The 21,916-nt window shown below is 44.8% G+C and overlaps 1 protein-coding gene across 6 annotated transcripts in view; it reads left to right on the top strand.

Annotated features, from left to right (window-relative positions):
• Nucleotides 1-21,916, top strand: part of LOC102064532 (contactin-4) — a 275,228-nt gene that overhangs the window by 226,329 nt on the left and 26,983 nt on the right. For all 6 annotated transcript variants that reach the window (XM_074550309.1, XM_074550310.1, XM_074550305.1 and 3 more), the window contains 2 exons: nucleotides 789-939; nucleotides 15,886-16,013. In XM_074550309.1, coding sequence (XP_074406410.1) covers nucleotides 789-939; nucleotides 15,886-16,013 — 279 coding nt within the window. The remainder of the gene's footprint in view (nucleotides 1-788; nucleotides 940-15,885; nucleotides 16,014-21,916) is intronic.

Genomic DNA, 21,916 nt, shown 5'->3' with positions numbered 1-21,916 from the left:
AACAAAAAACTGATGCAGGAACTTGGAGCACTGTTGGATCATAAAGCCCATCCCGTTTTCAGTGTGGGATTGTGCTTTATTCATGAAAGCCAAAGCATCTCCTTGTTCCCCAGGCTGCAGAGAGGCTGCAGGGCTTTGGGGTCAGCTCAGTGGATATCTGAGAGTTTGCCACAAACCACAGGAGTGTGCCCTGGGGGCAAGAAAAGATGATTCTTTGTGCCCTGAGGGCAGGAAAAGCTGATTCTTTGTGCCCTGGAGCAAACAGCTCTTGCCTTGTGTTGCTTGGTTCAGGACCTGGCTGTGTCAGTGCTTCCCACCTTTACAGAATGTAAATAAATTACCCAGTTTATGCAATAATTATGAATAGGAAGCATAAAAGTGTCAGCCTTTCTGGAAATATTAACGTTTCTGATGAATTAGATGGGTTCTGTGTTTATGAGAACTTCCCTGCCTGACAAAAGGATGGTCCTGACACAGAAAAAGGAAATATTTTATATTCCTCAAGCATGGGGTTCCTAGGGGTGCTGTCCCAGTAAGATGTGCATGGTGGGGTTACTGGTTTCTCGGGTTTTTAGCTGAACACACATTTTTAAACAAATCAAGTATTTTTTTTGCAGTTAAAGTAGTGCTTAGGTGTCTTTTTACCCCATCCAAACTTGACTAGTTCATACAATCATTTAGGAATTGCAAGCAAGAAACAACCCTGGAATTCTGTGAAGTTCAAATGAGCCTGGTTTTGGTTTCTCCTGAGGGAATTCTGATGTGGTTTGTGTTGGTTTTGCTTTCAGCCATCGGGCCAGACTTCTCCAAGACGCTGCTGAAGAAGCTGACCCTGGTTAAAGTGGGGGGTGAAGTGATCATTGAGTGCAAGCCCAAAGCCTCCCCCAGACCTACTTATTCTTGGAAGAAAGGAAAAGACATCCTGAGAGAAAATGAGAGGTAATGTCTTAAAGTAACCATTTCTTTCTTTAACTAACCCAGGGACTTGCAGCAATCAGAGCTAAATTTGTCATTAATAGCTTTGCAAAATTGACTTGCAAACAGCCTGTGTTCAATCCCAAGGAGCTGGGGGTGAGATTCCCATTCCCATGGTGCCCATCCCGTCTCTGTCTGCTATTAAATCATCCCTGCCAAGAAGCTGATAAAAATGCACTCCAAAAAACCCAAATATTTTGCCTCTAAGTAACTATTGTTTAAAAAAAAAAAAAAAGTAGATTCCCAGATGCTCTGCTCTGACGCTCACTGGGCTGTGTCTCCAGGGCTGCTGAATCCTCACCACTTTTACAGAAAGTGTAAAAGTTATTCACCTGCAGCCTGGACCTGGAGACTGTGAAAGGCACAGTTAGGGAGTGACGTTGTCATTGTTGTCATTGTTGTCATTGTTGTCATTGTTGTCTGCCTTCATGGGCAGGAGGGGCCAAGTGCCTGAGCTCTGCTGAATCCTGCTGCATTTCTGCTTCCTGAATCCTGCTGCATTTCTGCTTTCTGAATCCTGCTGCATTTCTGTTTTCTGAATCCTGCTGCATTTCTGCTTTGTGAATCCTGCTGCATTTCTGTTTTGTGAATCCTGCTGCATTTCTGCTTCCTGAATCCTGCTGCATTTCTGCTTTGTGAATCCTGCTGCATTTCTATTTTGTGAATCCTGCTGCATTTCTGCTTGCTGAATCCTGCTGCATTTCTGTTTTGTGAATCCTGCTGCATTTCTGCTTGCTGAATCCTGCTCTATTTCTGCTTGCTGAATCCTGCTGCATTTCTGCTTCCTGAATCCTGCTGCATTTCTGCTTCCTGAATCCTGCTGCATTTCTGTTTTGTGAATCCTGCTGCATTTCTGTTTTCTGAATCCTGCTCTATTTCTGCTTGCTGAATCCTGCTGTATTTCTGTTTTGTGAATCCTGCTGCATTTCTGTTTTCTGAATCCTGCTCTATTTCTGCTTTCTGTGCTTGCTGAAATGCCACCTCCTCCCCACTGTCCCAGTGCCTGGGGTACAGCCCCAGCATCTCCCTACACCCCCAGTTGTGTGTGGATTTCAAACAAGAACTTGCTTGGCTGTTTTGAAAAGAATCTGTTGAAATCCAGGAGGCAAGGTGCCAGGGAAAGCTGCTGCTGCAATCTCTTCATCTAGGACAGGGCACAGAACTTTTAGACAGGCGTGGGAGAAGAAAATTCAATGAAATCTCTGCTAAAAGTGACATTAAAGGGTCCTGTGAGTGCCAGAGAGGCACCTGGATGTCACTGTAGAACACGAAAAAACAAAATACACAGTGCTGTGTATCTCAAGGTGAGGGGAAAAGGGAAGTTTATTTTCTGGCTCTAACATTTATAGATTTCCTAGGGTGACAGTGGATTGGAGGGTGACAGTGCCACCTCTCCAATGACACTGCACAAACCAACAGTCCATCAAATTTCTCCTTCTCCATAAAGGAATGCAAAACCACGAGTTACTTACAGAAAGTGTGTGAGAAAGTTCACTACAAGAATATCAACATCAGAAAGCTTAAAAAAATCTTTAAAAACCAGAGTAACACCTGAACATCTGGATCCTTCCCCAGCTGCAGGTTGATCACGTGCAGGTTGATCAATATAGGTGATCCTCCCAATTGCAGGTGGAGTTAAAAGCAGCAGCAGCTCTGGGTGCTGATGCTCAGCCTGCTGGCTGCCATGGCAATCCCTTCACAGCTTCTCCTGGGTTTTCTGTGGCTTTTCAGCTGCTGTGGGGTGTTCAGTGCCTTGCTGGAGACACTCTGTGTGGGTTTTGCTGCTGAAACTCCTGCTCTGGAGGCTCCTGCTGTCCAGGAGGCAAAACAAAGAGTGTTCTTCAATGTTTGCCCCAGAGCAGAGACTAGCACACTGGAAAAAAAAGAAAAAAAAATTAGTTTTATGGGTTTAGGTTTCACTTTGTTCTCTGGAGGCTGAGGTGGTGTGTGCTGCACCTCTAATGAATGCCGTGGCCTCGGGGCATCTCTTGCTGGTGCTTGAGAGCTGTGCAATTGCGTTATTAGGGATTCTGCCCTGGGGTACAATTATATTATTGCAGTCATTAAAGGCACTTCATCTCCATAATAATGGAAATCCTGCCTTGGAGGCCTAACTGAGCCAAAATGATGTTGGGGGCCTGGCTCCAGAAGGTAAATTTTATATAGGAACAGCACAGATATACATGCATAGCGTCTGCATTGCTTCCCCTGCCAGTCTTCCCTCTTCTCTCAGGTCTTGTTTTGGGCCTAGGCAAAGGGGTTTTTATTTTCCATGCCATAGTGGCAATAATTCCATTTATTATTCCTCCCAGAGTGAGACATTTCCCAGAGGTGAAGCTGTAGCACTGTGTGGCTCAGGAGCAGATTCACATTTCTCTTGTTCCCCCACAGCTTCCCACTTTTCCCATTCTCCTTGGCTCCCCAAGAGCAAAAAGAGTGCAGGAAAGGCAAGAAAACTTTTATTTAAAATATGTGCACAACAGTCCAAACTCCTAATGTTCTCCTAGAGCTGTTGGAAGTCGTATTTACCCTGCCACCAGACACATGCTCAGGCTGGGACAGAAAAATAATTGTACTTTAAAGCCCCCAAAAAAATTGCTCTTCTCTCATTCTTCTTCATGTAAAGCTCCTACATCATTAGAGCTGTTTCTTTTCCAGGAATGTACAGTGCCTGCATTGTTTATGCAGCTTAATTGTAAGGAAAGAAATGCATAAAAAAACAAATTATGTTCTGTGCTGGTAGCAAAGAATATGAAAGTGTCCAATTAAACAACCATTCGCTGTGAGTTGTGTAGTAGCAACATCTGTTATCTTAATTAAGCAAGTTTCTGTGCAGAGGGACCGTCTTGGTGCACTTTGTCAGAGCAGGATCTGACCCAGATACCCCAGGCACACTCAGGGTCCTCATGGAAATCCTCCCATTGTCTGGCAGGGCTGACAAGCTCTGGGACGTGTCAGCTTGCACAGCCACAGTGCTTACAGCAGGAACATTGTTCTTTTTTTGAGCTGAGAGCCAACAAAAGCACAGGAAGCAGCACATGGTGCCATTTTCCCAGTGAGCTCAGCCATGGAAGCGTTTGGAGTGTAGGGAGTGGCGGGATAACTCACACTGGGGACAGAGAACTGTCACAGATGTGTTTTATGAAAAATCCTTTCGTTTTTTCTTTTCGGATTTTTCCTCCTGAGAAGCTGAGAGGCCTCAGGAACAAAATGCAAACAGTGATTATCTGCTGCTGGAATGCAACAGGTGCATCTGGGATTGGTCTCGTGTGGTTGTAATTAATGGCCAATCACAGTCAGCTGGCTCAGACTCTGTGGTCAATCACAAGATTTTATTATCATTCCATTCCTTTCAAACCTTCTGATGAAATCCTTTCTTCTTTTGGTATAGTTATAATATATCATTTTATTATAATATAATACATATCATAAAATAACAAATCAGCCTTCTGAAACATGGAGCCAAGATTCTCATCTCCTCCCTCATCCCAGGACCCCTGTGAACACCAGCACAGAGAGCAGCACCCCAGACAGCTGCTGTGATTTGTCACCCAAACTGGCTGCTCACCTGAGTTTTTTTGCTGTCCTCTGCTGTGGTGTGTTCTTAAGTTCGTTAGTTTGCTCCCCCCATTTTCTGTATTACTTCCTGCTGCTACCCTGTCAGTTAGGTTGCTATGGAAATGAAACTGCTCCTCCCTTGGTTTCTCTTATAAAGTGAAAGTTGTTTCCTCCTTGGGGTCAGTCAATCACTCTTTTTCTCCTCCCAGGTTTCGAGAATTTTCTTTTCTCTGGGAGTTATGGTTGGCTGTAGCCCCGGAGCCCCTCCTATGATTTATAACAGTTGGTTACTTTAGTGTATCAGTTATGTTTTGTACCTCCAAATATGTATTTCTATTGGATAGCCGGGTTTCCCTGCCTTCTTCCCCCCTTTTCCCTTAAAACCCTCTCCTGCCCCCTGTTCGGGGCCATTTGCTGGGTGTTTCCCCTCCTTGTTGGTTCTTCTGTAATAAACCGACAGTTTACCCCCAGCAAGTGGTCGCCTCCTAATTCGTCTCTCACCGCGCTGCTCCGAGCTATCCCCCAGCTCAGCCCGAGGCCAAGACGCCGAGGGGGGCTGGCTTCAGATGCGCAGGGGCCCTGGCCTTCGCCCCTCACCAGACAGCCGGATTCCAGGGCCGTGGGCGCCCCCGCGCAGTCCTCTGCACTTCAAAGCTGCCCAGTAAGTCTTGTCTCCCTGAAAGAGTTGAGCCATGCTTTTCTCAGAGTTCACATCCTCAGGCCCTCCTCACATGGGTTGTTCAGTTACAGGCCCCCTCCTACAGTTATTATTTTATAACAGGAATTTTAACATATCCATGTTGATTCTGCATCATTTTGAGGAGGAAAAATGGTAAAACTGAACAAGCAAAGCTTCTCTCCCATTCTTCCAGCATGCCTTGAGTACAAAAAGTTGTATAAATTCCAGTTTTATATTTGCTGCCTCAAGCTTCCTAATTAGTGCTTAATTACTTTAAACAGCCAGAAAGAAAATGGCAAGAGGACAGACAGCACATCTTTCCCAGGCTGCTGCCAGGGTACAAACCATGGTGATATTTTTATCCTGATTGCTTGAGAGATGAATTGCCAGCAGTGTCTTTTGGACACACAGCCTCGTGACACTTCAGCAGAAAAGAAAACCTCAAAGGATGCTTCCCATCATTGCTTCCCATTAATTGTGTTGACTCTTGGTATTTTTTTATTCTTTTACATAAAGCACCTGTGCGATTTCTTGAAGGCAGACAGGTAACCAAAGCATCAATAACTTGTCGGGTTTTCATTACATCCTGCCCAGGCAGGATGAAAAATGACACCCTGCAAATGGCTTTCTGAAGTTTGTCCATCATTCATCTCACTTTGCACAGACCGTGGCAGAGATGGCTCTACTTCATTGCAACATCTGAAACAACTGACTTGTCCACTTATTTTAACCAATTTGCTGCAGAAAGAGTATAAAATGAACCAGGAAGCCGCTGGGGTTGGTGGTCAGGAGCCTTGGAAAGCTGTTGTCCCTGGTGGCCTCCTGTTCATAAGCTGTTTGCCAGCAGAAGCTGGTTTTAGCTCTGTGCAGATCTGGAAGTGTCCAAGCCAGGCTGGATTGGGATTTGGAGCAGCCTGGTCTGTGGAAGGTGTCCCTGAGCTTTAGGGTCCCTCCCAACCCAAACCATCCTGATTCTATGGTCACACCATGTTTTAGCACTGAAAGTGGTGGAGACCCCATTCCTGGAGGATTACAAAGATGTGGCACTTGGGGACAGGGGTCAGTGGTGGCTTTGGCAGTGCTGGGTTAACAGTTGGACTCAGTGTTCTTCAAGGGCTTTACCTAAAAATGATTTTTGATCCTATAAGTGTTTCCAGCTAAAGGTTACCAGAGAAGATTAGGGACTTGTGTAGAATCCAGGTTTGGTGCTGGTTTGTTTTGTGTGCCTCACTAATTAGGCTGATCCCTAGAATTTCCATTTCTCCCATCTGCTGCTGCAGAAGCGGGAGCTGATTTCAGTTTGCAGCCACAAGCTGGCGAGCGCAGCCCCGGCCTGTGCCAAGCTCCAGCCGGGGTGAGCCCGTCCCTCACGCCGTGCCACAGCTCCTGCAGCATCAGCAATCTGCTCCTGAGCCCCAGCACATCATCTGCAGCGTGCTGGTGCTGTAGGGCTCCGTGGGACACGTGTAGGACATCACTGCTGCCTGTGCTGCTGCTGGAGCTGGCCAGAACAGGGCTGGGGACAAACCCCAGGGCTGCTGTGCCCCAGGGGCTATGGGCAAGTCAGAGGGCTTCCACTTGGTGCTCGTGGGGTAATTTTAGCTTGCCAAGTTAAAATTAACAAGAGAAGGGGTCAAGAGAACTTATCAGGCTTTTACCTTGGTGCTCGTGAATTAATTTTGGTGCTTGTGTCGATTAATTTTGGTGCTTGTGTGCCTGGTGCTTGTGTGTTAATTTTAAAAGCTCTCTTACCTTGGTGCTTGTGGATTAATTTTGGCGCTTGCTTGGATTAATATTGGTGCTTCTGTGTTAATTCTAAAAGCTCTTTAAAATTTTAAGAGCTCTGCTTGCAGAGGTGGAGAGGGTGAAGGGTGCAGAGCTCTGTCCCAGAGGCACCAGAGCTCCAGAGCACACCCAGCTGTGTTGTGTTAAAAGAGGATGAAGATATCCTTAGGAGAAATGTGTCACAGGGGACAAGAGAAATCATCAGGCTTTCACCTCAGTGCCTGTGTATTCATTTTAAAAGCAGAGCTCTGCCTGCAGAGGTGGAGAGGGTGAAGGATCCAGAGCTCTGTCCCAGAGGCGCCTGACCTGTGGAGTGCAGCCAGACGTGTCCTGTGCTGACATCCCTAAAAGCAGGATGAAGATATCCCTAAGAGAAACCTGTCACAAGGGGTCAGGAGAAATCATCAGGCTTTCACCTTGCTGCTTGTGGATTAATTTTAAAAGCAGAATTCTGCTTGTAGTGGTGGAGGGGGTGAAGGATCCAGAGCTCTGTCCCTGAGGGATCCAACCTCTGGATTGCAGCCAGACGTGTCCTGTGCTGACATTCTTAAATGTGTCACTTGCTGCTGCTCCTGCTTGAGGTCTCTCAAGGTTTTATGATTATTAAATTCATCTCTGGTGCTGAACACACAGCTACAAGTTGTTCCTCCCTCTGTTAAAGCTGCTCCAGGAAGGAGCTGGTCCCTCCCCACAGGAGGAGGGAGCAGGATGGGGTTTGCTCTGTGGTGAGCACATCCCACAGCCACTGCTTCCCAAAGAAATCCTGGCATCAGCCTCCTGAATGCACTTTGGAGCTGATGTGCAGCTTACGGCTTGTCCTCCAGCTGATAATGATTTTAGTATGTCTGTAGCATTTTCAAGGAAAAAAATTATTATCAGATGTTTCTTCTCGTGGGTGTTTTTATGGTGAAGAGCAAGCAGGCAATGATTTTACAGTTAGGGCCATACTGTGAGATGCACTTTTATAATCCAAGGAAATCATTACATGTCTAAAGGGGAAGAAGGATGCCTAATGAACATTTCAGACTTGGTGATATTTTTGATGGCTATTCAAGCATCATTTTGAAGTGATTTAGATGTGTCCTGGGATCTCACAAACCTGTTAATGTCCATTATAAGCCAAGTGCATAATTTCCCTTTGTACTTTGGGCATTTTTTTGTTGGAACCAGAGGGGAGGATGTGTTATCTTTCAAAGGCTGTGCCTTTGGGCTTGAATTCGGGTGGTATCAGCTGGAACAAATAAGCTGAGAATGCATTTGCTGCCTCTGCTCCCGTCTCACGAACGCTCCCAGAAACGCTTTGTGTCAGCAGCTGAGGCTCTGAAAATCTTGCATGGATGTTTTTTTTCTCATAAGAGAATAATTTTTATGAGCTCCCTTTGATTGTCATGCTCTACAAACCTCCACAGTGGTGGCTGTAGGTGGAGGGTGGTGGCTTGTCCTTTTCAGGAAGGCGTTGTTGGCGTGGGTGGCTGGATGCGCACTCCAAACACCATTCCTTGGATTTCCACTGTCCCTCTCTGTGGACTAGAAACCATTTAATTCCCATGCCTTGGGCTATAGCCAGTGCCCTGGAAGAATGAGCACAGCAGATATTTCAGTGAGCATTAGATGGAGTGAAAGCAGGAGTGGCTTTGCTGCTGCCCAGACGGGATTTTCCTCGCTTGCGAGCGCAGGAGGACGCGTGTGGAGAGCTGTGTCTCTGCTGGCTCATTGTGCAGAAAGGGAGGGCCCAGCTTTTCATGAAGTGCTTTTCAGGGTGTTTTGCTCCTCCACTGCCACCAGAAGAGCTGGTCCAGGTCCTGAGCCTTTTGTTTGGAGAGCGGAGCACGCCTGTCCCTCGCGGTGCCATCGCAGCGCTCATGGTTTATCAGTCAGCTTTGTCTGTAAAATAATCTGCCAGCTCGAGGGGCTGTGTCAAAAGGGCCATTTCCCTGGGGGATGGTCTGCATTTCCCACCAAAATCAATGGAAAATTGGCTCTTTGCACCAAAATCAGACCCTTCTGGACTTGCAGAGTCTTCCCGTATAAAATTGTCGCTGCCTCGCATCTAGGGAATGAAAGCTGTTGTAAAAACAAAGCTTTGCTCTACTCAAATCTGCTTGCTCAAATATTTGTTTTGATGGCACGGGCTTTCTGACTGTATTTATTTTAATTTTGTGTGTAGTAAAAAAAAGAGTGCTTGGAGAGAGAAGGCAAAAAGGTTTCTATTATTTGAAATTCTCCACAGCCCCCTCGCTCCTTCAGGGTCCCTCACAGTTCTTGTGTTTGGTTTTCATTTGTTTCCTCCTGTTATCAGCATCCCTAAAGAAAGATATTTTCCAGAGAAGTGTTCTTCTTAGATAACCTGGGGATATTTTTGTATGTGAATTATTACTCCAGGCATCTCTGAACAATCTACATGAAGTCTCTAATAGCTGTAAATGCTGCCTTCCTTTCCTGCTGCCTCCCTGCTCCATCAGGATGAGGTTCTGTCACTCCAGACTTGTCTTAAAAACGTACAGACCGAAGGGAAGATGATGACAAACCACAGCTTTTGTGTTTATAGATATTAATAATGGCTGGATGCAGCATTATTGCTTTGGACTGCTCTGTCACTGCAGATACACAATTGGTGGGAAAAGAAAATTGTGGGCAAATGTGGGATGCCAGATCCATGGCTGGTTTAAGCTGATGCTGAATTCAGTGGCAGTGTGCTGTTGGATGTTTCCAAAGGGGCACTACTATAATATCAAAACTAGCTATCTGAGCAAAAGATGTTCTTTTTTCTTTCTATTTAGAATATTATTTACAGGTTCTTATGATATAAGTCAGTACTAAAAGAGGGAGAGTGACTTTTTCCATGGACAGACAGTGCCAGGACAAGGGGGAATGGCTTCCCACATTGGGAAGTGGGAGATGTTCTACTGAACTCAATGCAACAGGATTTTCCCTCAGTTTATTTAGAGCAAATATCGTTCTTACCTGAAAATTAATTATAGGAGGTTGCTGTTAAGAGGCCTGTCAGTTGTCATGGATAAGGCAGGAGTTATCTACTGCTGCCTTCACTGAGAGAGAGACGTGCACTAAATTAAATGGGCTTGGACAGAGGCTCTAAATTATCTCAGGCTCCTCTGTGAACCATGAAAAGACAGGTCCTCACAGACAAATAAACCCTGCAGCAGCTCTGGGGGAGGCACAGCCAGCAGGGCAGGAAGGTGCAGGTGTGTAGGAGGCTGAGATGGAAATCATCTCAAATCAATGGGAGTTTGGATGGAAATCAAATGGAAAACTCCAGCACGGGGATCACCCTGCCTTCCCCTAGGATTTACTGGCAGCTGTGGAGCAGACCCAGCTCGTGCCCTCCTTGCTCAGGTTGGTGCTGTGAGCCCTCAGGCTGTGCTGATGTCCCACCCTGGTGGTGGTGGTGGTGTCCCTTTGTCCCCCCATTCAGAAACATCTGGAGTGACAGGACAGGATGAAGCCCAGCCTGGAAAGCCCTCCCTGCCTTGAAATTCAGGGGGATGCTGAGGGTCTGGGGGGAAATTTAGGGGGATGCTGAGGGTGTTGGTGAATGGTGAGAAAGCAGATTGTGCTGCAGGATGTGATGCTGAGGAGGCAAAAATGTTGCACAAAAAAGGAGGTGATTTTAGGGTGGGAGAAAGGTTTTTCTGGAGTCTCCTTAGGTGATGCCTCCACAGGGCACGAGTCATTCACGTTCCAATGGGATTTACTGGGCAAAATCAGGTTTTCTGTGCTCACTGACTTAGAGCAGAAAAAATGAAACCCATAGCAGGAAGCAAAGCCCATTGAGAGAGCAGAGAGAGCCTAGAGTGCTCCTGTGGCATGGCAGGGGCTGGGTGGGGTTTAGGGTCAGGGCTTTTCCCCTGTGCACAATCAGAATTGGGACCCCAGGAGCCTGGCTGGGACCTCAGGTATTTTAATGGAGATGAAGGGAACAGAAAGCTCTGACCTGGCTGTGAGTTATGTATGCAGCACAAAGGGCTCAACATCCCCTGTCACACCTGGGGACAGCATCCCAGGGCCACAGGGGTTATTTGTTACCTGTGGGCTATACTCTGAACCAGCCCATTCTCCAAGTGATGAGCAGGCACTCGTGAGCTGTGTCCCTGGTTTTGGGTGCTCTGAGCAATAAAACCTGGGAGGATTTATAAACTTCACTGCTTACCCAAAATAGCCTAATGGGCAGTACCACAGCCATGAGATCATTTTAATAACCCCCACTGCATGGCAAGCATTATTTTAAAGGTGATAAACAGCTACAAAGATGTCTGATAGAAATAGGAATAATTTGATAAATAATGCAATTGCCTGGAGTTGTGGCATGAAGCAAAGTTGCTGTTAGGCTAAGAATTGCTCCAGATATCCCTGCCAAGGAACTCTGGGAAAAGAGGGAACAAATACACTGCTGAGACTGCAGTCAGGGCTGCCTGATGCCTCTGCTTTCTTCTCTGCTTCCAGCCCCCAGCCCAGCCATGGCATACAATAGGCCATTCATCATGTCAGCTGAAATACACTGTTTTTCACAGGTACATTTAACCCAAATCCTCTCTCAGAAGACGGATTATCTCTTAGAAGAACTCTGGCACCAGTGTCTCTTTTCAATAGCCACGTCACCACTGGCACAAAGGCTGTACATGAAGGGATCAATGGTAGTTTTATCTCAAATTGCACTCAGTGTGTGTTTCTTCCAGCTGACATTCATTTAAATGCTTGCTCTAAGACATCTTTTCTCCCTGTAATAGAAAAAGGATGGGACATCCTAAGCATTGTTTAGTGGGGGAAAAAATTATTTAAAATATTCACTTGGCTAAGCATGAAATATTTCAGCTGCGTGTGTTTAATCAGGAGTGAAAGCAAGGGTAGTTATGCTTGTATTTCATAAATTAAAATGCTAAAATGATTAGATAAGAAAACAAAATACCTTACTCCGTTGCAGCAGTGCTAATGAAACCATTTGAGAGGGAAAAAAAAAAAGAAAAAGAAAAAAGTCACTTTGTAATTCTGAGCACTTTTGCTGTGAAGGAGCACAGAGCTGTGATTGCAGTGCTGGGGCTGAGCTGGGTCCCTCGGGAAGGGGAGGAACACCCAGGCTGCCACATGCTCTGCATTTGTACTCCATTCATATTCCATTCATATTCCATCCATATTCCATTCATATCCACATGTTTCCACCTGCTGAACAGAAAAATAGAGGGCAAGCTGTGAGGAATGCACTGAGGGATCCCTGCCGTGCCACCTGGCTGAGCAGGGCTGTGGGACCGGGAACCATTCCTGGGGGCAAGGTCAGGAGGGATTGGGAACCATTCCTGCTGGGATTGGGAATCATTCCTGCTGGGAAGGTCAGGAGGGATTGGGAACCATTCCTGCTGGGATTGGGAACCATTCCTGCTGGGAAGGTCAGGTGGGATTGGGAACCATTCCTGCTGGGAAGGTCAGGTGGGATTGGGAAGGTCAGGAGGGATTTGGAACCATTCCTGCTGGGATTGGGAATCATCATTCCTGCTGGGAAGGTCAGGAGGGATTGGGAACCATTCCTGCTGGGATTGGGAACCATTCCTGCTGGAAAGGTCAGGCCTGGCCCTGCTCCTCACCCTTCAAGGGCTTCCCCCTGCAAGGTCAGGTGAGCTCCAGCCCCCCTGGCTCTGCAGGGTGGAAGCATGTGGATGTGAATGGAATTCATGTCCTCCAGGGCCTGTTTGCTCCTGGAGCCACAGAGCATTTCTCAGTTAAGCCCCAGAGCAGGATGTTCTGGTAAGTCTGGGGTTTTAAGGGAATGTTCTGTCAGAGCAGGAGGCCAAGCTGAGCAGCAGGCACGTTTTGGGAGAGGCAGGTGATGCAGCCAAGCCTCCAGAGGTTGAGATTTCCATGGAGGTGCTGACTGACACTCAGGTTTGTGATGAGCTCTGGGACTTGGGCAGATTTCCTGATTTCTTCTTTCCCTTCTATTCCAAGCAAGGGCTTGATCTCATTTTCACAAAATCAGTGATAAAACTCTTCCTGGGCTCACCAGGACAATTTCTGTCTCTAAATGCACATGTTACTGCCTGAGGAATATTCATCTGAGGAATGTTTATCACTGGGAGTGCTGCAGTGGGCTCCATGAATCCCACCTGCCCTGCTCCATCCATCCTGCAGGTGACACAGCTGCTGCTGGGAATTTGCACACCTGGCAGGGGATCATGAACTGGGAAAAAGCAGCAGGGATTCTGCCCTGCTCTTCCTCCTGACACTGCTCCAGCTCTGCCTAACTGCCAGTACCACATCCATGAGATCATTTCAGTGACCCCCACGGCATGGCAAGCATTATTTAACGGGTGATAAACAGCCACCAGGACATCATGAGCTCTCCCATCCATCTCCAGCTGCTCCTGCACACTCGGGGCTGTGCTGAGCCAGCTGTGGTCCCCCTGGCACGGGTGTCGCAGCCAGCCCTGCCCTCTGGCACTGCAGCCATCCCCTGTCCCCTGTGCCTGTCCCTGTCACAGGAGCTGCTCTGGGGGCCCTGGGCCTCTCAGCTCCTCCCGGGTGTGCAAAGTCTTCAGGGGTTTCTCCCATTTGCTGCAGGATGGAAGTGGCTGGGGAGGGATTTTGTTTGCGGATTTCCAAAGGTCCTTTGTCCCCAGAAGAGTTTGGATCCGAACACTGACACAGGCAGCTCTTGCTGCAGTGGAACCCAGTGCAGCAGTTCAGGAAACAAGCAATGCTTTTATCTCCTCATTCCAGACCTGTCTTTGCTCCCTGTGGACCTGAAATCTCCAGCTGACAGCACAGACCCCCAGATTCTCTCTTACAAGTGCTGTGTTTAAAATAGACAACCTTTCTTCCAATATGGATGCTAGACTATCTTAAATTGTCTTTTTTCTTTTTTTCCCAAATGGATATTTTATTATTTGATTTTTCTCTGATTAGCAGTGACATTAGCAGCAGAACAGTTCATTAACCTGTGCAAGAAGAGATTTATATTTTTATTAATTGTCACCACTGCTGTTAGTAGAGAACAGAACATTTAATAGCAAGTCAGTAGCTCCTTTGCTGAGTTTGTAGTGGTTTAAAGAGGTGCACACTCAGCACTTTGTTTGATGTGTGTGTTTATGGGAAATGTGGTTTGTTTTTATGCCTTCCCTGGTTAGCAAACATTTTGAGGGTGCATTTCAGAGCAGAGAGCACACTGAGCAGCGCTTCAGTCACTTGGAACTTTGTGTCTTGGTAGAACTTTTTCACCCAAACTGCTGCAAGCTGTGGCTGAAGGGTGGTTTGCTTTTGTGCCAATTAGCAGTTTGAGAACTCAGTGGCCTGAAATGAGCCTCTCAACTCATTTAATGCAGATAGGTCTGCAAAGAAAATTTGGGAATTAGCAACATCAGTGAGAGGCCTCCCTCCCTTCTCAACTAACTGTAACAAATTTCCTAGTGTTCAAATAATTATTTGTTAACTTTTAGCACATTGGATTCAGATTAGAGGACAAAACATTCCCTGTAAAAAAGCAGCTTCAGCAAAAAGAGCCACATAACCATAAGGCCTCCTAATCAATGAGTCACAGAGAGGTTTTAATGGTCTGATTTATTTGGAAAAAATCAGTTAACTTGTACAGTTATCTGTCACTTTTAATGCTGCTCCTTTCCAGGAGTGTGGAGGGAGGTGCTGAGAGACCAGATGGGAATTCAACATCCCTGGGGCTCTCTGGGGAAGGGGTTTGGAGAACTCAGGTCCCTCCTGAGCTCTTTGCAAACCTGCCTGGGGTTAAAGGATGTCTGTGGGCTCAGGGCAAAGCCTGGGAGCGCAGTCTCAGCTTAGGAAGGGAAGGAAATAGAGAAGCACAGCCTGAGATGTGCCAGAGCTGGATTGTCCTGATCCAAAGGGTCCCCAGGGCTTTCCAGTCCTCACCACCTCAAAACCAGCCTGACAATGGGGATAAGGACAAGTGAGAAGGAAAGAAATGGCAGGAGAAAGACAGATACAGAAAAGGCATTAGAATTTGAAATTAAATCCGGCCTCATCAACAGACACAATTAAAATGATCCATGGAAGAGATTAGCCAGTAAATAGCTTGCAGCCATATGGCTGAAAATAAAGCACAAATAACCAAAAATAAAACCTCAACTGTGCAGAAATAATCCAAAACTCCAGTTTTTCTGGGTTTCCTGGGGTGGCAGAAGTGTGGAGGGAGGGAAGGAGGGCAGGGCCTGGTGGGGCAGTGCTGGAGCACAGTGCTGAGCTTGTCCTGCTTTGCATTGATTGGAATTGTAATGCCTGCCAAGGGCGCCTTGAGCTTTCAGAAAGGCCCCGTTGTTCCTGAGGGACTGGAATTGTGAAGAGCAGGAGATCATTCCTGGGGAGCTGCTGGTGCTGCCCAGCCCTGCTGGGGCCAGAGTGGGGTTGATGCAGCATCAGCAGCTCTGATCTGTGCCCAGGGAGGGCTGGAGATGGGAGAAACCTCCCTCCACTGCTCCCTTCCCATCCTTTTTTTTTTTTATTATTATTATCTTTTTTTTTAATTTTAAATTTTTATTTGTTAAGGACATTTGCTTATTTTGGTTTTTTTCTCACTACTAGTATTATGCTATTATTTGCCTCACAGGATACTATTACACCCCTAAAATCTGATTATAAAGGGAATTCCAGTGAAGCAATTAATAAATAAAACAAAAATAAGCGGTTTGGCAAGAAATACTCAGGGATTTTCCTTGCTGCAGAACGTGGAGCCTGAGTGGTGCCTTTGGTTTGAGACCCACTGAAATGTACAGATCTCCACTTGCATTTTGTACCTTTTAAACCAACCTTAACCAAAACAAACACAGGCTGAAGCTTTGGGTTTGTGGAGGCTTGGAAAAAAAAAAAGGGGGAATCTAAATCTAATCAAGCTGCTGTGCGTGGTGTCTTTGCAGAATCACAGTCCTGGATGACGGGAGCCTGCGCATCGTCAACGTCACCAAAGCGGACGCGGGGAGCTACACCTGCACAGCCACCAACCACTTTGGGACAGCCAGCAGCACGGGCAGCCTGGTGGTCAAAGGTGACTGAAACCACTCCTACTGGGGCTTTCTGGGGCACAAAATCCTCTTTGGTTTCATGATTCCTCCTCCAGGGCCGAATGTCAGCGTTTCAGCAATGCCGGGTGTTGATTCGTGTTCTTCGTTTATTCGTGTTCTGTCAAATGTTGTTTGCAAAAGGAAAAGCTGTGGTTTGACCAAGATATTTAAAGGAATAAGCTGACAAAGTTATTTAAATTAATAATTTGGTAAACAATGAGAGGAGCTGACAAATGTGTTGAATTAATTTTTGCCCTGCTGATGAGTAGTCCAGCGTCTGATTAATTATTATAGGCCATGAACATAAAGATTATTACCCTTACCCTCTATCTCCTTCTTCTTTGGGGTAAAATCTATATTGGATAGCAAATCAAGAAACATTGATTACAAAGTGATAAATCAATCAAAGAGCTCTAATGCTGTCAGTTTTAATTCTCCCACACATTTGCAGTGATGGATCATAGTCAGAGGCTGTCCTTGTCAGCTGTGTCTGTGGTACTCAGAAAATGCTTTAAATGTTTCAATGTGAGTTTTAATCTGTGTTTTTTATAGCTGGAACATATCCAGAGGTGCCTTCTAACCCCAACCAGTCTGGGATTTTCTGAGCCTTGTAGGGAAGCACATGGACCCCAACAATTCTTCAAGTTTGGGATTGTTTTGAGTCCCTTGTGAGGCATTTGCCCACGTTGGTCCCTGAAAACAAGAACAGAGACAATGAGGACCAGAGTTAGGTCTCTGTAGGAGCTGATTCTCTTTTTTCCTCACCTGGGTTGTCCTAAGAGGCACCTGCAGCAAACAGCCAGGAAGGGCTGCTCAGGGAACATGAGCATAAAGGACTTTATCCATTACCAAAATTATGGAAGGGACCTTAAAGCCCATCCTGTCCCACCCCCTGCCATGGCAGGGACACCTTTTACTGTCCCAGACTGCTCCAAGCCCATCCAACCTGTCCTTGGGCACTTCCAGGGATCCAGGGGCATTCCCTGGGCAGCCTGTGATCACCTCTGTCAGTCCCAGAGCAAAACTGGGGAGAAAAATGGTAAATCCAGCCCCAATCCCTTCCCCAGTTCCCCAGGAATGGCAGCAGGGTGGAGTTCCAGCCCCAATCCCCCTCCCCAGTGCTGCAAGACCCCAGGGTAGAATCAGCAGCTGCAGTTCAGGGACTGCTTCTCCCACCATAAAAAAGCCAATTGTTGGAGGCAGCAGTGACTGGCTTCTGTCATTCCATGGTTTTGTAGCTTATCCTCCCTCCCAGTGCCCAAGGAATGTCCTGCAGCTCCCAGGAAAACTCAGCATTGTCGTACCTGATTTCTGCCTTTCTGTGCTCCACAAATCACTTTTCTTCCCACTGAGGTGATAAAGGATTAGTGAGGGCTTTTTCCCCCTCAGTGCTCTGTTTTGACTCCATTCCATTTGCATTAATGGCAGTGACACGTGCACAGAGCACAGAATAAACTCTCCAGCCTGAGATGGGGATATTAACAGCAAACTGAGAAATGCAATTTCGAAGTCTGGCCCATAAAAAGTATAAAAGAGCAGAAACTATTCTGAACTCCAAATGAACTGTGTAAGATATTGTATTATCGAGTGAAATGCTTGAGTTCCTCTGCCCTAAGTAAAACATGTGTGAATTTGGACAGAAATATGAGTGAACTCCTTATTTTAACTCATTTTGTGGTGTACAAAAAGACTAATTTAACAGCTGATGTGGGCTTTGACCTGAAGGTATGCTTGCATTCTTTTCTAACTCCTCTTATGTCATTGAGTAAAACACTGTGAAGGTCAAGACATTTTTTCTAACCTTCCTGTGTTCTTCCATTAATATTGCAGGCTCTCCTTTATTTTTGTTTTTTTAATTTCCTTTCTCAGGGAGAGATGCCTACAGTGTCAGAGACAGTGCAGGCAAGGACGGGAGTGGGAGAGGAATATGTTACACCAGAAGCAAGGAGCTTAAAATAACTCCCTGGCAAACAACCAGAGAGGGATGAATAAATATTCATTTTATGCATGAGTAGACAGTTTAAAAAATATCAAATCCTGACAGGTGCCCATAGGGCTGGGCATTAACATTCTGTTGTCAGGCTGGGTGAACCCCAGTGGTTTTCTGAACCAGTGCTCCTGTGTTTTGGGTTTGTTCTGTTGGCTGGTGCTAAATGAGAACCTCTTGCCCTCCAAGACCTGAAATCTTAGAAACTTGCTTGTACAGTTTGACCTTTAAATTAAAAAGCAGGATTGAGTTTGTAAGGCTGGAGAAGCAGCTCCTTCCCAGGCAGTGTTCAGAGCGCTGTAAAACACGGTGTGTGTTTCCGTGTATTATAGAAATATTAATTTTCCATCTTGTTCCCTCAATTTTTCCTGTACTTGAGGCTAAATGTTCAATTCTTGCAGCACACAGAAAGATTAGAGGCTGTCTGAGCACCAGGGGGATTAAATGACAAACAGAGTAAACAGGCAGAGCCTGTGCAATATGAGTTCATTTGTGTTTAATGCAGGGATCAGCAGGCTGGGAGAGGAGCAGGGAAGGGCTGCAAGAAAAGCAAAAAAGGGCTGCAAAAAGTGGATGTGGGAGCAGCAGGAGAGGCTCCTGTGCTGTCCCAGCTGCAGCAGCTGGGAGGGAGCCCCATCCCAACCCAGATGGGTTTATAAAAATCAGGGGATCAGCTGAGCCCTGTGTGCTCCTCTCATGAGTCCCTGGCATGCAGGATGTGCTCCCAGCAGACACTTTATTTTTCATTTTAATTTTTAATTTTATAAATTTTTTCTAATTTTTTAATTTTTTTTTTATTTTGCAGAAATAAATGGCTTTTATTTCAGCAAAATAAAAAAAAACTTCTTGCTTTGGGGACTGGAGGTGAGTAGCTCCTGGTCCCGGTGCTGGCACCCATTCCCAAACATCTGTTTTCTGTGGGCTCAGCTGGAAATCCATCTAAAGACATAGATTTTTATATATAAATATTAAAAAAATTAACATAAATATAAATATATAAATGCATAGATCTATATAAATATAAATAGTCATTATATGTAAATATAAATTATCTGAATACAGTTTTAATACACAAATATAAATGCATATATAAATATAATTTATATTTATAAACTTAATATTATATATATTATATAATATAATATGTCATATATCATATAATATATAATATTATAAATATAGAATTTTTATTTATATATAAACACATAGATCTATATGTAAATATAAATAATTACAAATTATTAATCATTTATATAATTATTATTTAATTATTAAATTTTAAAAAATTATTATATGTGAATATAGATTATCTGAATGTAGTTAGAATACATAAATATAAATACATATGTAAATCTAAATATATAAATACACATTTTTGTCTATAAATATAAACAATCGTTGTACGTAAATATAAATATATATCAGAATACAGTTTTAATATATAAATATATAGGTAAATATAAATACATAATACATAGATATGTATATAAATTGTATATTTAAATATAAATATATATCTAAAGACATAGATATATATAAAAAATTATATATATATATATATATATATATATAGACATAGATTTAAATACATTTCAGTTGAAGCTGATCTCTGGATGCTTGCTGGGGTTGGTGCCTGCCTGCTCCCCTTGGGGACTGCAGCAGTTCCAGTCCCATTGGTGCATCCCTGGCAGGGGCAGCTTCCCATGGCTTTATTTGCCTCTTTAATTATGATGCACCTTTCACATTTTCCTGCTGCTGTGAGCTCCTCTCGTTTGGGCTGTCATGGGAGGGCTCAAGGCAGTAAAAGCAGGAGAACTTTTGCTGGCTGGAATCTGTAGCAGTTCAGCAGGAAAAGAACACAAAGATAATGTCAGGAGGTTATTTTTTCCTCACGCTTGAATAGACTGATAGTCTTGATTTTGTCCAGCACAGTGATTCAAATTATTTCATATAAAATAGCACATTTTTCATTGCCAGCCTATTCCTCTCTGTGAACCCTGAAGTGCTGCATTGCAGTTAAAATTGATTAAATACTGTAAATTCTGGGCCCATTATCGAGTAACTTTTCAGAGACTTCAGATGTTGCTGCCTTTAAACCTGGAATTCTTGCTGTGTTTGTTGCAGTCCTTTAGGACACAGCACTTGCCTTCTGCAGAAAGTGCAGAGGGATGTGATGGTCCCCTCTGGCCACCCATGGCTGTCTCTGTTCCATCAGCACTTGATCAGAATTGAAAATCCATTGTTGGGAATTTGTGTCGTGCTTGCCTCGTGTCCGTGGGGTTTGGTTTTGGGGTTTTTTAATCAGTGAATTCCAGTAAATGTGAATTTTACCTTCTGTTCTCAGCTCTGTTGAGTTTGAAGTGACTTTGGAGTAACTGGGATATCAATTCCTTTGAGTGGAGCTTTACCTTTTTCCCCAAGAGGAGGAATAAACCACACATTAAGATGTTGAGGGGTTTTTGTAACATGAACCAAGGGGAAATTACAGCAGCTGAAATTACTGAAATCTACTGACCTGTTTCAGCACTGTCCCCATTCCCAGGAGCCCTCTCCAGCCCTCCCTGATTTCCCCCTTTGCTCCCATGGAAAATCTGTCCCAGGAAGCTGCTACAGGCATTTTTTATTTTTTATTTTTATTTTTTATTTTTTATTTTATTTTTTATTTTTTATTTTTTATTTTTATTTTCCATCCCTTCCATCCATGATCTGGGTTTAGTGCTTTGCTCATTTTGCAGCACAAGTGGCCCCTCTGTCACTGAGCTCTGCCTTCTTCCTGCACTAAGGTCATGCAAGTTCTTTATTTTTCTCTCCTCATCGTTCAACATAATCCTAAATTCACATTGGTTATGCCTCAGGCTTTAAAAAAGGGACCTGGTTAAGTGATACCTGTTGTTGAAAGCACAAAATATAATTTAAAAAAGAGGGAGAGAGTTTGAAGGAATAATCTCAGACTATTGTCCATATTTTCTGGACTTTCTGTCATTTTCCTGGATAGCACACGAGGTTTGTGTTCAGCTGGTGTCTAAACCAAGATGAAGACTCAACTCTGAAACTATCAAAAGTTTTCTTATTCTTAAATTTTGGTTTAGCATTTGCTGAACACAATTTTTATACGTAGTTCAGCCATGAATGAATATTTCTTATCAGGTCTAATATGTTTTTTTTAAAAATTTCATGGAGGAAAAGTCAATTTAGAGTATGAACTTTTACTCCAGAATCTCTAAATCAGGGATTTGCAGGCAAAAAAAGCTCAGGCAGTGCCATGGAGTTATGCAGGCTCTGATTTATTCATGAGAACCTGTTATGTATTCTCATGTTTAAGAAATAAAACTTTTTTCTAAGTTGGGAGGAACCTTTCTTGACTTCTGAGTCACAACCAGCAGCGAAGGTTTGATTTCCACAGCTGACAAGGGAAGCTGTAATCTTTGCCCGTGAAATTGCAAAGGAAAATATTCCTCTCTAATTGGACTCTTTCCACTGACACCAATTATTTCCAGGACACAATTAAGGCTCTTTTGCTGGGTTTAAGTAAAATTATGACCCAGAGCACTGCGTGGAAGGCAGGATTATAAATGAGAGAGCTGGGCCTGCCCTTCCCTCAACCCTGGCAGCCTCAGTGCTGAGCTGCACTTTGCTGCATCTCCTTCCCTTCTTCTTCTTCTTAAATTCTTCTTCCCTGCCTGGGAAATCTGAGCTGCTGCAATCTGAGCTGCTGGAGTCCTGCACTCCCTCAGGGTCCTTGCAGCCTGCAAGATCTCTTCTCCATCTGGAACACAAGGTTTGATCGAGGATTTCAGCCTTTGATGCAACTTCCCTGCTCATGCCAGCTGCCAGGCAGCCCAGGCTGCTGTGTGCTGCTGACCCACATCACCCTGTGCGGGTGTGAGGGGCTCAGGTTGA

The sequence above is a fragment of the Zonotrichia albicollis genome, chromosome 12 (assembly GCF_047830755.1).
Source record: "Zonotrichia albicollis isolate bZonAlb1 chromosome 12, bZonAlb1.hap1, whole genome shotgun sequence".
Lineage (NCBI taxonomy): Eukaryota > Metazoa > Chordata > Aves > Passeriformes > Passerellidae > Zonotrichia > Zonotrichia albicollis.
Note: the sequence above shows the minus strand (reverse complement) of the source record. Positions and strands in the feature narration are given on the sequence as shown.